We start from the raw sequence: 20,033 nt of genomic DNA on the forward strand, positions 1-20,033 counted from the left end.
GGGCCTTCGTTCTGACAGATAGGACAGACACTGTTATTAGGGCACAGGGCACTGCACAAGAGCCTGAAAATTGCGCCCAATGTTTTCTAAGCCCAATATTCAATGTGTTATCTGTTTCAGATAGAATTTTCGGATTCTTTTCTGCGTAACAACACCTATCTCAACAGCCTTGAGCACATTACACTGTATACGGAAAACTCATTGATGTATGAAAGAAAGGTTTAGAAAATGTGAAGCAGCAAAGTTTGTGATTTTAAGAGAACAGATGGAACATGATAGGACTAAAGACATCTACCTTAAGCCATTAAAATATAAATTACAGTGAGATGCTAATGTGACGTGTTGAAGCTGCAGTAGGTAAAACGCAAATAAAAAAATAAATTAAAAAAACGGAATTTGAATCAGAGTGAGACCTCTAATTTAAAGCTCTCCCTCTCTCTGAACTGGCCTGTGATTGGCCAAAGACTCCCATCACAGGCTGGTGCACAAGTCTAGTTTTCTCTCAGAACACCTGAATAACAGTGTGATAAAAGATTATTATTGATTTTCTCTGGCCAACATAGCCAAAAATAAACTACCTACCCCAGGTTTATGTACTGTATAGAGTGTTTGTTTTCTTCAGTTTATGTCATCTCAGTGTAAACAAAAAGTTTGGAAAGAAGAGGATGGGACAACCTGTGCAGCAATCATGGTGACAGTAGATAAACTAATGGCTGAATGCAGAGTCGAGCTGCCAGATATAGCTAGAGGAAGACTAGAAATAGAGCGATATGTCCTTCAGCTTAAAAGCTTAAAAGCATATTATTTGTCACTTATGATAAAAGCATTGTAACGTTAAAATGTCATAACACAAGCCAAATCAATATTTCCTGACAGAACAGTACAGTTTGTTTGTTTTTATTTATGGCTATAAATGTAAGGTATGCAAAAGAGACTGAGAATTTGAATGTTATTCTACTGGAGGTTATCCCATGGTATATAATTTAGTTTCCCTTGTGCTATTTATTTCTTTAATAAGTAAAGTTATATTTGTATTATGACCAGGTCTTGTAATTGTAGCAGTTAATTATGAGACATACTTGGTTTCCCTTCAAACTAATTCAAGCACTATTAAGAACACCACACCATCACGTGGCAGTTTTTTACACATACAGCTGGAGAGAACAATACTCAAGAGTCTTATTCTAGTGATGTTTTGACCTATAATTAATGGAGGCAAATGGTGAGATTCACTAGTGTCAAATAAGGTGCAGTAAAACAATCTCTCTTTGTAGTCACTCTATCTACTTCCTATATCGAGGTGTGTGTGTGTGTGTGCGTGTGCATGTGCGTGTGCGTGTCTGTGTCTGTGTCTGTGTCTGTGTCTGTGTCTGTGTCTGTGTGTGTGTGTGTGTGTGTGTGTGCTTGTCTGTGAGTGAAAGCAGTTTCGCCAGTTACTCCGATGAGACATACTTTAATGAATAGTCTATTAAATCTTCTGTAATCCTCTTGTTTACAGTGAAATTCGATGACTGCATGGGGAATGAAGCTATGGTTTTCCAAAGCAGTGACCCAATCTTCAGCGTGCGGACAGATGGGTCCATCTTTGCCCAGGGAGAGGGAGCCAGCCTGGACGAGCCGGTCCAGTTTAAACTGACAGCAGGTGGTCCACACACACATGTCTGGGAGACTGTGATCCAACTGGCCCTAATTGACCCACCATCACCTCAACAAAATAAAAATGAGGTGAGTTTTACTCTTAGCAAGCGCAAGCACGGACACAGAAATATCATGCTTTAAATTTCAATTATAGTCCCAGAATTTCTTCTTCCTATCAAATTTTCTCCAGTTGTCTGGTGATAGCAACAGCCAAGAATCAGGTCAAAGCTCCTTGGGGTTTAAGAGTGAGAGGGAGAGAGAGACACTTGAGCAAAAATGAAGAAGCCGAAGCACATGGCTGAAAGTGATAGAATCACCCTGCCACAGGGGAAGAGTATGATTCCCTTCAGTCGTAGGCTGTTATTGGAAAACATCCTGTGCCTTGGATACCCAAGGGGTCCTTGACTCTGCCTCTTCTATTTTAAAGCTGTCCGAGGTTAGACGAGGACTGAGCAACCTGAGCGCAATCGTTCCCATGACCACAAGGCCAGATCTGAGTCAATATCAACACGTTTTGATCAGATTAGGTGACAACAACACACATGATTAGAGGTCCACGTTCAATAACACAATGCAATTCTTGACATGCATGCATGGAGTGGGCCAATTAGTTCCTGGAAACATCAAATCTAGCTGAGACAGATGTATAAGTTATGAGACATAATGACTGACAAGGATACGCCAAGTCTTGGTATGCAAACTTAACTTTTTGTTGAAACTAAACGCCACTTACTGCAATGTGAAAGGGGTTGCTTTTAGTGAAACACTTAAAATGCTATGTCCCCCAACTCAGCAGTATCCCTCAGCCACAGCTTCTTTTAGCTCATTGTTTTGGTTAAGTCCCAAAGTTCTCATCCTGTCATTTCTGGCTGTTTTTCTTTTAGTGAAAATTCTCTTAAAACCCATTATACAACACCTGCCCAGCAACAGGAAAAAGTTAGTGACTAGCCGGCAGACAAAGTGGAGTGTTTTGCAGCTAAAGAGCCAGATATTTTTTTCTCAGGGGTTGGTAGAGTACGAAACAGGGCATAAAGGAGAGTGAACGATGGACTTCCATTCATCACATGGTCATAAACATGACTCCGAATGCATGCCAAAGTTGCTAGGGGTGTTGGATGTGTAAATAGGCAATTGTTTGGCAAGTTGTAAAATCACCATATTGCCCTAAAGGTAGATGTATGCGTTGTGTTTATGGTTTTTCTTTTGCCACCCCTGTCATTGCAGAATAAAAAATCATTTCATGCAGTTATACCAGCAGAAAATCTTTGCTCTTGTGAACTTAATTTCACTTCAGCCAATTCATGACAGAAATTTAAGATGCACATTTTGGTGCTTAATTCAACTTTTATTTGCATTACATACTTCTTCCAGTTCATGGCGATGGCTGGCTGCATACACTATAGCCAGGAGGCTTGAAAACCCTTTAATATTGTAGGTCAAGGTACGGATATTGTCACTTTGTAGCAGTGTACCAGACACACAAACACACCCCCACATCTAAAAGATCTTAGATGAACTCCAGAAGCCATTTTGAGTCTTGACTTTTTCATTACCCATAATAAACTTTGCTTAGATGTGTGTCTAAACAAAAGATGAAAACGGAATCAATTAAAAACCTCTCAGATGTCAGCGGGGTTTGTTTGAATGATTGAGGGTGTCTTTTTCAATAGTTTAAAACCAGAAGCTTTTTGCTGTTTTTTTCTTTGTAATGTGAATGGCCAGGAAAAAAAGAGATGACACAAAGTCAGTAATAGAGGCAAATAGAGAGGGAGATTGGGACTTTGACCAAACAAAGGATTTATCAGTAGGAGTGGGTGTAAGAATGGGAATCGTGTTTTGGCTCTGACTTGGTTGATTAAATTAATCATTGGTTAGTGTGGTGTGAGTTTCAGTATTGAACAATAATGTGTTAAAGGTCAAATAACTGGCTATTCTCCTTCAACTTCCAGCGAGACAACTAATATGAAGATCCCGATGAGCCATGAATAGAGAGATGAACAATTAAAGAGCTAGACAGGTCTGACAGAGGTCCGAAATATGCTTCACATCTTAACAGTATGTACTATGCAGTACAATCAGGAGCAGGAAGCAGGGCGCTGAAACAAAATGTGATGTTTCATTATGGAAATGGCGCTTTGTGGCATGCTCTGTTGAATAATAACTTCCAGATGTCTGGGTAGCCAGGGGCTGGCTGATATCAAAGCGTGGAGGGTTTTGGGCAAGCATGGCATGGAGGGGAAGAGCTGGGACCACAGCCAGCTGGCTAAAGCTGACGGCACCAGGGCTGGGGGGCTGCATCCATTTCACACTCGGTGACTCCTGTTCACATAGTGTTAGTGTGTGTAAGCGTGTGTCAGCTATGTATGCGAGAATGTTATTAGTCTTAGCTTTTTTCTGTGACAGATTATGTCAGATCAAGTGTGAATTGTGTGTGTCATTTTTATTGCTGTGCATGGTCTTTGTGGTTGTGTGTTTGTTTAGGGCAGAAAGTGTCTTATGAGTGGAGCCTATGGGTTCTATCTGAGATAGATGCAAGGTTATAGTGTCTGAATCAATTCCTCAAAACACTTTACTCAAGTATTAAAAATCCTCGATACGGCACACAGCCTCACTCGATGCTGAAAACATGGGTTTAGCTTTTTGTCAGATCATGTTATTGTAGGCGTTTTTTATGTGGATTTTTCTAAAAAGGAAACCAATTAGTTATTCGTTCTAAGAGAGTTTTGTTACTAAATTTGTTAACTTTCATTCATTCATTCATCTTCAACCGCTTATCCCGGGGTCGGGGTCGCGGGGGGTGCTGGAGCCGATCCCAGCTGACATTGGGCGTGAGGCGGGGTACACCCTGGACAGGACGCCAGTCTATCGCAGGGCACATAGAGACGAACATAGACACACAACCATTCACACCTACGGGCAATTTAGAGTCTTCAATCAACCTAACACGTGCATGTCTTTGGACTGTGGGAGGAAACCGGAGTACCCGGAGAAAACCCACGCACACACGGGGAGAACATGCAAACTCCACACAGAAAGGCCCAAGCCGGGATGCGAACCTGGAACCTTCTTGCTGTGAGGCGTCAGTGCTAACCACTACACCACCGTGCAGCCCCATTTGTTAACTTGATTACTAAAATAATTGATAGCTGCAGCCCTAGGCGGTTGCATGTCTAAGACTGTATAACCGTCCTCTGTACTGGATCGAGGCAAATAACATACCCTTTTAATCTTTGTGATCTGTGAAGCTGTCGTTAAAACTTCTGATATTATATGTATATGACTCCAGTTTGCTTCTATTTCTTATCCTACAGTAATAATTTGAATAAGTGTGCAGACATCTCCGCTTAACCTGTTTTTTAATCAATTTCATCACCTTCCTGTACTTTCTGTCTTTCTGCGTGAGTGTGAATGAGAAAGAGTGAATCAGAGCTGCAGGGTTAGATCAGAATTACACCACAGCTAGAGAAAAGCCCACTTAAGCCTTTTGCAGCAGTGATGGGCACAACTCTTTCTCTCTCTCTTTTTTCTCTCCATCTTTTTCTTTCTACACCTCTCCTATGGGAACTCACTAGTACCTGTTAGCATGTGTAGATAAAAGGATTTGGAGCATGACTTATTTAGGGGAGGGGAGGAGGGGGGTTCACATCTGCTTCTGACAGCCCTTCTCCTCAACCCCCTTATTCTATCCCAAACATGTCTTGCCCCACCTCTGCCTCCCATCACTGCACTGGTGGGATGTGGGGCAACCATCCCCTGCAGTCAACCCCACTAAGCCCTTCTCTCTCTGACGAAAAAGAATACATTAGTCCAGACCCAGCTCCCATCTGTCTCATCCCACTCTGCTGACAAACCCCGTTTGTGCACAAAGGCATGTTGCTCTTGACAGAGGTTGGTTTCCTGAATATGGACTGAATGAAAAGATCATGTGCACGTTTCAATGAACTTGTCACACAGTACAGCAAACATGGAATATGGCAACATGTGTGTTTGGATAGCCTGTCTGTCTCTTACAGACATACAGACTACCAACACAGAACAAGAGGAGGAAGATGGAGTATTGTTGCTGTGGGATGTGAGCATGGAAGCAAGCTACTTAGGCTCATAAGTATGATCAGGTCTTTGTCGGTTTCAGGAGTTATAGATCCCTTACTGGCCAAAAGATGATATGCTGCTTTTTCCTTAACTACCAGTTAGAGACAGAAACCATTTGAGCATGCTGTATTCCAGTGGATATGCAGCATTTTTGTCATAGTTTTTCAGAAAGTTTTATTTAACTGTACTAACATCGACACGTCGTTTCTCTAAGTACTTTAAAGGCTCCCAGTTCATTTTTAAATCTTGGAAAGAGTGGATGAAAAAATGTTTAATACACTTTCCATACCAGTTTCTATACCAGTTCCTTAAAGTGACTCTATTTAAAGTTGCTATAACCAATATTTTTGAACTGCTGTGATATCATCTTCACCGCGGCACTGGCTGAGTTGTTTCATCTGCAAAAAAAACGGTCGTCCGTACTTTTTCAAATCAACGCCATACTTTACAGTATAGTTTTCCAGGGCTAACATTTTTTTTTTTAAATGTGGGCAAATTAATAAAAATCGCAATCGCTATTGGCAGTTACTTGGCTACATAAAAGTAGTTGGTTTGTGCAGGAGGTCTCTCTGATTTTCTCTGACCAATCAGTGGTCTGCAGTGTTCTAACTACATATTCTAGTATCGGCTCAGATAACTTGAAACTTTTGACTGAGTTGGTACTAAAAAAAGTACTATCCAGAAACTTTTGTCAATCAAAATCTGAAAAAAAGAGGGAGTTAAGGGTCAACTCATCAGGCAAGTATCTGTCGTGCTTGGGTTACTTCATGTCTGCTTGACTTGTAAATGACATATTGCCGTTTACAGCTTGTTTTTGCTTTGCCCCTAATGGCAAAAAAAAATGTAGTAGTAATATTTTAAATTGCAACCATTGGAGAGTCTAAACTTTGTTGGATGTGGAACCAATATTCTTTCACCCCTAATGCCCAGAAAGAGCAGCAAATGTCTGTCTTTCTTTCAGCTTAATACCACATGCTTTTACATGTGTAACCACATCCCCTTTTGCACTCTTATGAAAATGCCCTGAGTTGCACAGTACATATTATCTGAAATATAGCGCCTGGTTGATGAAACTAAACATGACACCTTAGTCCATGCCTCTCCACACTCCACACCCCTACCCGCCCACACAAACACATACACACCATATGCCAGGTTGCTTGACACATTTTCTTTAAAGCAGCCTTAAAAGCTTTTCTCCTGGGCGTCCATCTAATGAAGTCAGCCTTGAACGCATTGTTTCCGCTGGCAGATACAAGCCAAGCCTCTGAGGGATGTTGTCCAGGCAAGAACAAACAGAGAGAGATAAAGAGAAAATACTTTTTATAGACTGTATTGTACGGGACCCCTAAACTTTCAATATGTGCCAGAAGCCATTGCCATCTTCCAACACTGCAGCCTGCTCCTGTGTTGTTTTTTATTTTTAGTCTCAAATGTCAACTACTGGGGATGAACTGTGAGGATACATATTGCACAGAAGTAATATAAAATGAAAAATTGGAAGAGGTATTAAAAACACTAGCCCCTTATTATGTAAATGTATGGTGATTGAACCTCTTTCTTTAAGGCTTCCAAATTCACAAGCCAAGATTTTTCTTATGCAGCGACATGAACAACTTCCCACCGACCCCCCCCCCCACACACACACACACACACACACACACACACACACACACACAGCAAGCATATATATTCTTCACTCTCAGCCTGCACTGTTTTCTTTGCTATAATGAAACTGAACAATTTTCTCTAGCATCCATGGTGAGTGTTTTCCAATTGTTTCATTTTTCCCCCACTCCCTGTCTTGCATCACCAACGTTTCTCTTTGTGTAACACAGTTCAGTAAGGGTCCACACCACACCAGCTGCTAGAGTCATCCACTTGAGCCCTACTCTATCCAGCATTTCCTTTTAAAACTTACATTTAACTGTAAATCAATGCCAGTCTTAAGACCTACAACCAGAAACATAATCATACCGTTCATTCTTTACTCCCATGGCCAAAAAGAAAAGAAGCCTTCAGGCTAAATAGTTGTATAATCATAACATTGTGTTTACTGGTAAAGATGAATATAAAAAGGTGTACACAGCCAACTCATGGCTCGACTGCACCTTACTTATTACAAAAAATTTAAATTCATTAATATGTTTACCGGTAAAGGTGAAAACTAATAGAAATAGTCTTGATTCACATGGTAATAAATTGACAAAACATTTGTATGTATGTGTGTGTGGTGTGTGTGTGTGCGTACGTACGTGCGTGCGTGCATACGTGTCTATATATATTTTAAAGTCCCAGTCTGCAACATTTGTTTGATCATATTCACTGAAGCCGACATTATGCTCCGATAGAACAACATAAATCATCCGGTCTTAGAAAAGACATGCCTCTGCACGTAGAGCCTGTTGTTTGTTTTGCAAAAATCCACAGCACCCGAGTTATCCTGTCCACTCAGTGCAGAGCTGACTCTCAGACACAGTTCGTGTACACGCCACAGATCTTCCCTCCCTGCTCGCGCATGTTACAATATCACAGGCCAACATCTCAAGCTAGGCATACGCTAAATGACGTTAGCAGTTGCTATCTATGAGTGAGTTAGCCAGCCTGCCTCGGTGTAGTGTGTACTTGCATGACGAGTACTCGTGGAGAGCGCGGAGGCGCTAGACTGCAGCTTTAATGTTTGTCTAAACATTTGACTTTTGCTTTTATGGTCCTGTGAACACAGACAACCCTCTCCTAATATTCTTAATGGTGTTACATAACTAAAATTCCTTAAAGTAATTATTTCTACCAACACCAACATCTATTTTTTTGTTCAATTCGCAACCTTTACCCCATGTTTAAAACAGGTCAGAAAGGAATTTCTGGCAGGCAGTCTTGAAGGCTAACTTCTCCCAAGAGCCTGGAAAATATGTTGCCCTCGAAAGGTAATTGAGGATGTTGTTTTGTTGTCTGGGAACATAATTTTTTAAGTGTTGACAAAGCACCCATGGAAATTAAAGTGAACCTCTATCACTGGACCACCCTGTATACATAAAGGTTGAATGAACGAGTGATGGTGGGGGGAGCCTTTGGTAGGTGAAGCTCTGTGCTGCACCTGCTTGTGCACTATCAGCCTTAAGGAGCTCAGTGCTCGAGGAATCACTGTTATTGAGACAAGCTGTCAGGACCCACTGACTGGAAGGAGAGACAGAGAAAAACAATAACACTCCAAAAGAAGGGCAGGGGGAGCAAGGGATAGCTCAGGGGAACGTGATAGAGACAGAGAGTGCAACTGATGCATAGCTTCAACAATGATGTTCGTGACTGAATTCTTGACATATTTTCACTGGCCTGTAACCCTGGGATATGTTGTAACCTACTATAGAACTCCCCAGATTGCCAATTTAATATAACCTTTAGAACACTTGTAAACAACACATAATCTGCTATAGCCCCTAACGAAGCACGTGATATTTAAAAAGGCGTGAGTTGGTGGAGCCTACAACCTTGTGCCGATATGCGTCATGTATTTGCATTTAGAAGCAACATGTTGTATTATCTACACTCCGGTGCCTTAACTACCCCTGGGGTCATTATTAAAGGTCTCTTACTATCTTTTCAATGAATTGTGTTTGCTCCTACCCACTCTGGAAGCATTTTAATAATGCAGAATCTGTGCAGTTCACCTTCATGTGTTTTGCAGTATTTCCACGAGGACATTAATTTAGATAGGTGATATGTCTGATAGCTTCAGCATTTGATGTAGCTCTTCTGACTCATGGATGAGTTAATGTTCATGAGGAGATTGAAAAGGGGCTCCTTTCAAGTTCCTTATTTGAACATCTTTCAAAAAGACAGGTTTGTGGTGGTCATTTCTCTCTGCCTGCAGGGCAGCCTGTGAGGGAAATGTATGATGGGAGAATATTGTATGAGTTAATAGGCTTTTTAAACCCTGTGTAAATTACAAAATCCATAGTTTGAGGTCTATTCCACATACATGCACATACACACATACAAATCATCAAAGGATTCACACAGACTCTACTTCCTCGCAGCTCCATCTTTCTCAGGTCTGATGCATGATGACACATATGGCCTAGATAAAAATTTTGACAGACATTATTTAATACATTGTTTTTGTTGCTGGAATTTAGTAGGCTAATAAAAACAGATGATGTATGTATGTCAGGTTTGCTAAGAGAGCATGTCATCTTGTAAATTGTATTTAAAAACATTAAATATATGCCTTTTGTCCAGCTTTTGGCCCATTTTGAAAATCTCCTGTTCAGTTTCATTGCACATAATGAGTATTATATATGTTATATATATACAGTATATATATAGATTCATTTAAAACCTGTTTTTGTTAAAGCATATTTGTCCTTTTTCTTTCTTTTTTTTTGTTATTATTATTCCAGGCATTTTAACTGGGATTTATTAGGAGTTTTCCCATCAGCGTTCATTAGAGGCACAATATGGGTAAGAAAAAGAATTCAACTAAATCCCAACCATAGACTGCATATGAGATACATTTTTTAATTATTTTATTATTTAATAATTAATTAATTAAAAAATAAATAACACCAGCTCAGCCAAGGCATTGATTTCTTACATAAAAGGAAATGTTTTAGGACAGGATTACACAATAAAGCCCGAAGGCTTATTTCCATTATGGTCCCTTTGGTGATGGGTGTGTGCAGGTTCGGGGTCAAGACGGCAGATCTGATATGACAAAAATGAAACAAAAAATGCAGTCATACAACACAATATAAGCATCACCAAGTTATTCACTATATTCTGTCGAAAAACATCTACTAGTTTTATGCTCAAAATTCAAAGTAAGTTTGATTCGTCAAAGTAGCTCGATTTAACAAATTCAATTTGTATTTGGTCTTTCAAAAGTCTCATTTGATGATTCCATTGGGTTTTCCTGTATAAAGGTATGCCGACACTTTATGGACCTGCCACATTTTTTTGTCAGTGCTGTAAAGTACTCTACGTACATACAGTGTATGTGAGCATTGGAGGTGTGTGAGTGATCCTTGTTCTGGTTGCCAAGCATCGTAATTGCCAATTTGGTGGAAAAGGACTAACTGCTTGCTAACAAGTGAGTTATTGAGTGAGTGAGTGAGTGAGTGAGTGAGTGAGTGAGTGAGTGAGTGGATCCATAGCAATTTGTTTCCATAGTAACATCATGCATTCTCTTCAGCTATAGTGATGACAGAATTACTGTAGGTTACAGAAGCAAATAATGTGTGCATGTGTGTTGCACACAAAGCCCTAAAGTGACAAAAGGAAGACTGCCTTTCATGATGGAGACTGAGGAGGCTTTCAAATTATCTTCCATACAGATGTTATTACATTTACTTGTATTAAGAGTTATTCTTGCAGACAGCAAGGAGATAGGAATAATTTTCACCACTGCCATCTGAGTCAAATTTTGTTATCTGAGTTCCCTGAATTATATACTTCCTTACAAAAACTACACATAAAAGTGATATTATATTAGTTAGCAAAACTTGAACAAAAAACAAAAAGTGTCTGTTACTGTCAGTTTATGTCATGTCAGATTTTAAATGTATTTAACCTAATTATAAAAAACGTTGACTTTTGGGTCACCCACTAGCTACTACTGCATGTTGCTCGCTCTTTCTCTCTCACCCATTTCCTATCAACCTTCAGCTGTCAAATAGAAGGCATAAAGCAAAAAAAAAACAATTATTTGACTTTGAATACTATGACTTTGTGGCTTGATGTGATTACCCCATCTAAATGCATCAAAAATGAAAAACATGATCATTGATTTCAGAAGGTCACCACCAAGCCAACTGTTCTTACAAACTCCAGCAAAGACTTTTGTTCCCTGAGAAAAAAGAACCGTTTTGCATTGTTATTGTTTGGTTTGGAAATCTCAATCTGTCCGATAAAAATGGATTTAGAAGTCTTGTTAAAATGGCCAGTAAGATTTTAGGGAGAGATAAGGACTTGGACATTCATAACATTAACTAATGTTATATTGGACTGCCAGGACCATCCACTCCTGAAGGAGTTTTTGCCCTTTTATGCCCATTTATTCAGGGCACTTGTTTGGAGGACTAAGAGATTCTATGTCTCCTTCATACCAAGTGCTATCGATATGCTTTATAGCAAATATCGCTCTGGCTGCATTCCTTACACTTTCCTTCCACACTTGTGCTTTTGTGTAAATGCACTTTGTATGAATTCCCACTTCTATACTCTTCAAATGGCTGTGTGATTTATTGTGTTGATGTGTCATTGATGTTGTCCTTATATATATATTGTTTTTATGTGAACCCTGGCTGTAAAACAAATTTCCCATAATCGGACAATAAAGATAACGTAATCTAACCTAACCTGACCCAGCACTAAAATGTTTTTCTTATATAAGGATATTCTTATCCTGTGAATTTCTGTTTTGAGACAGAAACGATCAGTAACTATTATCATTAACTGCACATCAGCCTCCTAAATAAAACCTTGTGTTGTCTTAAAGGTCACGAAGGAAGAGGGGAAAATTGCTGAGAGAAAAGAGAAGAAGGAAGCGTCCCAAGCTTCCCATCCTGTCATCATGTTCTCGGGGTCCAGCCTGAACAGCTCCAAGGGTCTACGGAGGCAGAAGAGGGACTGGGTGATCCCACCAATCAACGTGGCAGAAAATTCTCGAGGGCCGTTCCCTCAGATGCTCGTCAGCGTAAGTGACATATTTGATGGGTGGCATTATTGATTTGTTCTAAATTTACAGCTGGGATTTCTTGAGGGCACTACACAACTAACGCTGATTGGGGGTGTGGGATGGATGGTGATAAAAAACAGAAATACATTAGCATAACTGGTGCATTCTCCGCATCCTTACATATGATTGTGTTGTGTTCCCCTGGTGCAATGATAGCCACAGAATCTTAACGTATTATATAGCCTTGATTGGCCCTGAGAGGTTTTCCCTTCTGACACAGGGAAGGCCCCAAACCAGCTAAGCAGCTAAAATATCCCGGAGTGTGAGGTCCATTGGTTTCACAGGAAAGTGAATGATTATTTCTCCACATTTTCCTTTATTAGGCCATTTCAGAAGGGTTGCCTGAAGTTCAGTACTATTTTAATAGATCCTTTATAACAATACAATTTGTCAAACAGTCTTTAGCAATAAGCAAAGACTTATGAAGCAATAAGTCTTGGCTTCCTGTGAGATATAAGACGAATGTATGAAAAGCTGCAAGGACATGACATGGTTTAAACTTAGGCCTAGTCCAAATGTACATCGGTATTTTTGAAAAACAAAATGTTTTGACCTTTAAAAACATTTTGAAACAGCATGAAACAGCATTTTGGGTCACTGAAAGCAGATTTTTTTTTTTTTGAAAACTCCTACCAGAGAGATTTTTAGAAAATCTGTTTTTAGTTTTGTCATGTGGGCAGGGAACAACGAGTTTTTGGCTTGTAATATCAGAGAGTGCGTCACAAAGAGGCAACATTGTGTGCAGTGACGTGATGAAAATAGTGCCGGTTCTAAACTTGCTAACATGACTTTTTATATGTTGAGCAGTTAGTCTTCCATTACATTGAGGAACAGAAGCATCCAAATGCACTATGTAGCGATCAATGCACCATTGCAACTTGGTAGCCTCTCAGTAAGAGTTTTTTTTTTCCAGGACATGAATTAAGGGTTATACAGCTGCTTTCTGGTTTGCCGGCTCTTGACAGAGCTCAAATGTGTCTTTGCGTTTTCATTTGTACAGAGATTTTTTTAAACAGCACTTGGATGGGGGTTTTGTTATCACAAAGGAGGGAAACCTCTGTTTACAAAAATACCTGCATACGGGTAGACTTAGCCTTCAATCAGTCAGAGGTAACAACAAGAACAAAAAACTCAATCCATGTCCTAAGAACTAGGAATATACAAATAGTAACATCTCAGCTGTTGATGCCTATCATTATTCAATAAACCTGTCCTTATTTTGCATCTGAGAGTTGAATGTGGCAAAAACAACTGACTAATTAGATTTCTGCAAAAGTACACAATATAAACACAACATGGTGAGGGTTGGAGGTCGGTCCTGTATAAGCCTGTCTGAGAAAAATGAAACATGAATAAATAAACGTTTGTGTAAATGTGTTGTTGTGCAAAGGCTGGAGCTGCAGAGTGCTTAAAATTCAGAGATGCTGTCACAACAGAATGTGCATTTTGTCTCTTTCATAGAAAAGCTCTAGACTCAGAACTTGTGGTGTGTGCTGTAATTCATCAAAAAACATCATTCCAGGAGGTTGCTGCTTCATTCCCTGCACCCACTTTCCTTCTCTCTTTATCTGGGATATCTAGCCATCAGCTCGTCCTCGCTGTTTACAAAACTCTTGCAGTTTATCTCTTTTGCGTCTTAAATTGTGCAAAAGAAGCATTTCCCCCTTTAGTTCCTGTTCTTTGTTTTTCTTGCAGGTTTTATCCCATCCCCATGGAAAAGCCTGGGGAGCTGCTTGAAGGAAACTTTTATATGCTGCGTTTTTTTATAGTGAGACAGAAATATCAAGTCAAAGAGGGGAGAGTTTGTAAGTCTTTTGGAGACTCTTTTTGGAGTTGTATTGTGTCCCATCAGCCTGGCACAGTGTGGCACCCTCATCTGAGCCCACTGAGCCCTTCAGTAGTGCTACACCAGCCATAAACTCAGATGGTTCTGCTGTTTCCATGAGTTGGTCAGAACCAGAGAGAGACAGTGGATATGGGGCAGGGAGAGGGGGAGAGAGGGAGAGGGTATCAAAGGAACATTTGGAAGTGAAGTGTGCAGCCAAACACAATCCACTTTTTTGCAGTAAATAAGTCAGTCAGGGGCTGGTGGATTGCTGAGAGTGGAGCATTCAGAGCAGAGGAGAAGTGATGCGTGTTGATGCTTCTGTTGGGCTCTTAGGCTCCTGTCTTTCCAGTTAATGACTACTGGAGGGCAGGCTAGGCCATACTGAGAACTAGAGATTTTTAACAAGGAGACAGCTCTGGGGGGTGGATGGCATGGGAATTTGCCGTACTTGTTTATACGTTTAGTCTACTTTTATAACCTCTTTAGTCCTCTGTTGAGAATTTAGGCTTGTTTGAATCTGTTTCCTTCCCTCAGTCAAACTGAGTGGGTCACACTTTATATTAAGGTCCTATATGATAAGCGTTAGTTAATAGATAATAAGGGTTATAAGTCCTTATAAGATTCTTGTTAACTTTATGTGTTGATTAGACATCAAGTTAATTGTAGCATCTTTAGCATGTTTATTGTTAGATTATAAGACATTATATAAGACATCAGCTAACTATGCACTTTGGAGCTACCGGATCTAAAGTGAGAACAATGCCTTGTTAGGGTTAATAAATGATTTATGATGCATTTATTATGATTTATTTTAAAGATAATTAAAGAGAGTTAGAATGACATGCATCAAAGGCTGTAATCAAACATTGGCCTCAGTGAGGACTCACATGATTTGCACGTCCTACCAGGTGAGCTACTGGGGCAGTTGAAAATATATATGCACCTACCCCATCTGGGATGAGCGCAACATGAGGTCAATGTGGATAAAATGTGAATAAAAACGACATATAAATACAATATTTTAGTGTTGTAGCACAAAATACACACACAGCTTAGGATCTATTCTTACTTTAAAAAGCGTTACCCTAGTTTTATATGGCACATGTTGCAACAGAGCTTGCAGTCTTTCTGTCTCTTATTTCCTCTCCTCTCCTGTCTCTCTCCAAGTGCGCCATTACTCAGTGCTCTGAGAGCTGTGGCTGTGTGATGCCTCCCCTAATGGCCTGTGAAGTCAGTCCCTTTCCTAATGGGCTGTTCTGTCATCCAGTACAGCACTGAGTGACATGCAGGCAGCGGCCTTCCCCACCATCCCGCCGTTTTTCTCCTTGCCCTGACCAGGTTGCCATCAGTTGGACAGGAGGGGTGACAGTAGCCCTCACCTGTCTCTCTGCAGGTCTGCAGCATTGTCATTTTGATCAGGCCGGCACAGGATCGGGCAGGTGTCAAGACAGAGGCTCTACTGACTGGCCTCTGAGCTTGCAGCCTGACATGGCTTGAGGGAAATGTTGACTGCTCGGGTAAAGTTTGGCAGAACTGTACTCCCATTGCGCTCTTAAACCAAGATGGTATCAGAGCTCAATGGGATGTTATTGACAGCTTTTTATTCATAGCAGCACTGAAATAATTGCTCCACAATCTCCCACTGTACATCAAGTAGTGCACATGGTGTAAGCCTGTGGCTTAATGTTAGACCTTAAGCCTTGAGTCACAAAGTTGTACTGAATACAGCCGGACATTAAAGATGTACTCCGTAAGATTTTCATGTATTTAATTGTCTTTTAAGTTACTATCTATCCAGTCAAAATAATGGGTATTGATAGTATGACCCAATAATGAAAGCACTTGTTGCTGAGTATTCCAATCTGTGAGTTTGTGGCGACATTGCCTCCCTAGATGTAAATAGGCCGCCATGTTAATGACGCTGCTGACAGCAGGCAATATGACTAGTGGCTGTGTTAGGTTAACAGAGTGCTATGAGACATGACATCAGCACACCATCAGCACCTTAACACATTGTGCATAAAAACAGTTAGTAAATAAAAGAAGCTCAGTGAATGAATCCAAATGTAACAGAGTGATGAGGATGTGAAGGAGTAATGAGTCACAGAATTAAAAAGTCACAAATTGCATTTGTTTTTTCTAAAAACCTACTCAAGTAAAGTAAGTAAGTATGCTGCATTGTATTTGGACTGAATACAAATACTCTTTTTTTTTTTAAGTAAACAACTACAGTTTCCATGTATCAACGGGCTGAGCTGTCTATTTTCCAATGATATATGACTTTTTGATTTTTACTCTCAGTGGTGATATTTTATACGTATACAGCACAAATTTGTTTTTATTCTCACACCCAGGATGATAGTGACACCAGAAAGAAAGGGTAAGTTCCCTTATAGCTTCCCCATTGATACTGACTGAAAGAATAAGCTCAGAATTGGCAAAAATTACAAACTATGTCAAGGCATTTCTTTGTTACAGTGCATGTACTTAAGCCTCTAAAGCCTATGTAGACAGAGTAACTTGTTACTACCCACCTCTGCTTACAATAGATAGGTATGAGTTGTGCATAGCGTTTAACAACAATGAAGGTTTTCCAAAGAGAGCCATGTTAAGGAACCAAACACAAACCTGTTCAAGAGAAAATAAAGACAGGAATATATCCAGAAAGACCAAAACAAAGAGCATGGGGAGTAATTTTTCACAATAAACAGGTGTTCTTTGTCGTTCACTTTCTTCTGCGGCCAAACAGCCATCAATAGCATGTAAGGGACATTGATTTTTCACAGAGGCTTTTTGAAGCCTTCCATTGATCCACACACTTCTCCTACGGCAGAGAGGCATCGATTTCTTCTGCTCGGGTAAATAAAGACTCAACGTAACCACCCCCCACCACCACCACCACCACCACCCAACTCCCTTAACCCACTATTAGAACAGCCGTCAGCAGAAAAATGAACAAAACCCTGATGAAACAACAATTTAGCCAAGCAGCAAGATGGAGGATGGATAAATGTTTGTCCAGTAAAATGCCCTCTTGTACTGTTCGCTGACTCTGGTACGTTAGATAATAACGGGGAGAGAGAGACAGATAGAGAGAGCGAATTATGGTTTTGGCTAGTCAGATTTGCTGGTGCAGGTGAGGTCATGGTACCACATTGAAAAGAGAAGTTTTTAAAGGCTGCATGTTGTAAAAACTGATTTCCATAGATATTTAAATAAAAAGCAGGTTGAGGTGCTATAAAAACAATATAAAAGTAGCAAAACACTTAATCCACAGAGAAATGCACACAGAAACTGTGCCTTTATACAAGTTGTCAGGACTTGGGTTGTGATATTAGATGTACTTTTTACAGTTCCAATCCAGATATCTGCAGGTACTGATTCTGATACTAAAGCTCTTGCATAAAATGTGCATTGCACTGCAATTTTGCATTCCCTTTAAATGTATTCTAAAGCAATTTATTTGAACTGTGGGTAAAGCAAGCTTCATTTACAAACACGTGTAGGAGTAATGTTCTGTAGGAGTGATGTAGGAGTAAAAATCTGAAGAAATCAATTGCCAGCAATGCATTACTGTATCATCTACTAGTAAGCATATTTCTATACATTCAAGTTGATAAGATAATTTCAAAGAGTGCAATAGCAAATTGGCAACTCCTTCATGAGGTTTTCAAAGTGAATATGGATGAATTTGGAATAAAAGTGCAAGGACTGTGTAGAGAAATTAATATCTAATTAAATTCAAAACAATATGCAACATGTGCATGGCTGCTTCTTTAATCTGATTTGTTTTATTATGCCCAAAGACAAACCATATGTATTTAAACATACAAATGAATTTTGATCAAGTTATAAAAGGTGAGGCCATAGGTCCGTTTGTGTTGGATTTTGAATATGGGGAAGTGGCAAACAGTTGCTATGGTTACCATGCAGCTGGAATAGTGGTGGATCTAGTGAGAGAAACACCTAGGAGCGTCCTTAACGCCCATGGGAAGATCGGGCATTAATAAATATAACATATAACAGGAAAGATTATTACCGCTAGAAGTGATGTTGAAATAATGCTTTGAGAGTGACTCTCACCATCTGTTGAAAGAGCTAAAAGACACCCAGTCACTGTTAAAGACAGGCTACATCAGTTTATACACACTAGCTTGCGGTGTGTATGAAGTTTCATTCAAACTTTGGAATTAATCTTTGTTGAGAACACTGCAAGCTCTAAGTCACTTTCACCTTTGCGTTACAGAGCCGGACATCCATCCGTCACAGTAGGCCGTATTTGCGCGTCACTGTGAAAATACAAACTATAGTAATGTGTTGTTTGTGTGAACTTGATTCAGACTCTCTGAAGCAGCCAATCGACCTCTGTTCTAAAGGTGCTAGCATTGCTTACTAGCATTAGCCTCTCAGCCACCCCAACATTGCCGGATGGATGTTCTCCAGCATTAATACTGATATATTCAGTGATGCTAAGTTAGCCTCTAGGGACAACTGTTAATATTTTGGGCTTTCAGGTGTGGCCACCAGATATTAGGGCCAAGGCTCCCAAGCAGTGGTCATTGTTTATGATCCGATTAGAAACCTGAGCTGCGAGAATGGAGTTGGAGTTGAGAGACAACCTCTCTAAAAACATATATCTGCATATGAAGGCAGAAAAATAATAACAAAAAGTTATGACAGCCAGTGCATTCCACCTTGTTTGCTCTCCACACCGACTGTTCACCTGCATGCAGCCTGTTTAGACATGATTGGTAAACTTGGACTACGAATGGAAACCAGGCTGCTTCCGCTACCCAAATCTTGTCCTGTTGCCTACTGTTATAGAAATCAGTCTGATACTGATTTAAGTCAGTATCAACACTCTACACTGATTTTGGATCAGTCCCATCTCTAGTTGTGATGTCACAACTACAGTATATTATATATAGGTAGAAGGTGCCGTAACTGTCATTGTTCGCCAACAATTACGCTGCAGAGATACCGAAAGTGCGTATGTGGACGACCCGGAAACACTGACCAATCAGAGCAGAGCGATCTTTTTTGGGGAAGGGGGCTTTTAAGAGACAGGTGCTAAAACAGACAGACGGTGAATACACAAATATTCAGAAAGACATGAGAAATATGAGTGTTTTTGAGCATTAAAGCATTTAAACATGTTCTCAAAGAAGAAGAAAGAAAGAAACAGAAAGTATTAACCTAAAAAAATTGAATAATGAGGGACCTTTAAACATTGTCTCTTACTACACATATAAAAGTCTGTATATTAGTAAGCATTTAAAGGAATAATATTGGTATTAATGTGTTAATTAGCATCTATAGAAAGGCTGGTAGGTAGCCTATGCTGTGTTCATGCTGTGCTGGGCTAGTTGTCTCGTAGCTGTACCTTCATATTTAATGGACAGCAGGTATATTGATCTTCTCGTCTAGCTCTCAACAGGACAGCGAATAAGCATTTCATTTCATTCCAGGACCCCATTAGCTGTTGCCGAAGCAGAGTCCACACCAAACACAATATTCTAGTCTAGTTTGGGTTGTAGTTATTAAATCAATGAAATATATGTTATAAAGGTTTCTCTAGATTTTATACTTTATAAAATAGCATATAAAAAGCCATTTCCCAAAATGTAAATTTCTAACACAGACTAACACACTCACAATGTCACAATGTGACTTGAAGCATTGCTAGTTATAGTAGCTTTTCCCTGACATGGGACTGACTGAGGTGTCTAGACATCTACA

General features: G+C 39.9%; 1 protein-coding gene across 1 annotated transcript in view; it reads left to right on the forward strand.

Annotated features, from left to right (window-relative positions):
* LOC310952300 (cadherin-4-like) overlaps nt 1-20,033 on the forward strand; it is a 245,577-nt gene that overhangs the window by 169,565 nt on the left and 55,979 nt on the right. The window contains exons 4-5 of the mRNA XM_083920873.1: nt 1,499-1,725; nt 12,227-12,424. Coding sequence (XP_083776999.1) covers nt 1,499-1,725; nt 12,227-12,424 — 425 coding nt within the window. The remainder of the gene's footprint in view (nt 1-1,498; nt 1,726-12,226; nt 12,425-20,033) is intronic.

This window comes from Echiichthys vipera (genome assembly GCF_963691815.1).
Source record: "Echiichthys vipera genome assembly, chromosome: 9".
NCBI classification, from domain to species: domain Eukaryota; kingdom Metazoa; phylum Chordata; class Actinopteri; order Perciformes; family Trachinidae; genus Echiichthys; species Echiichthys vipera.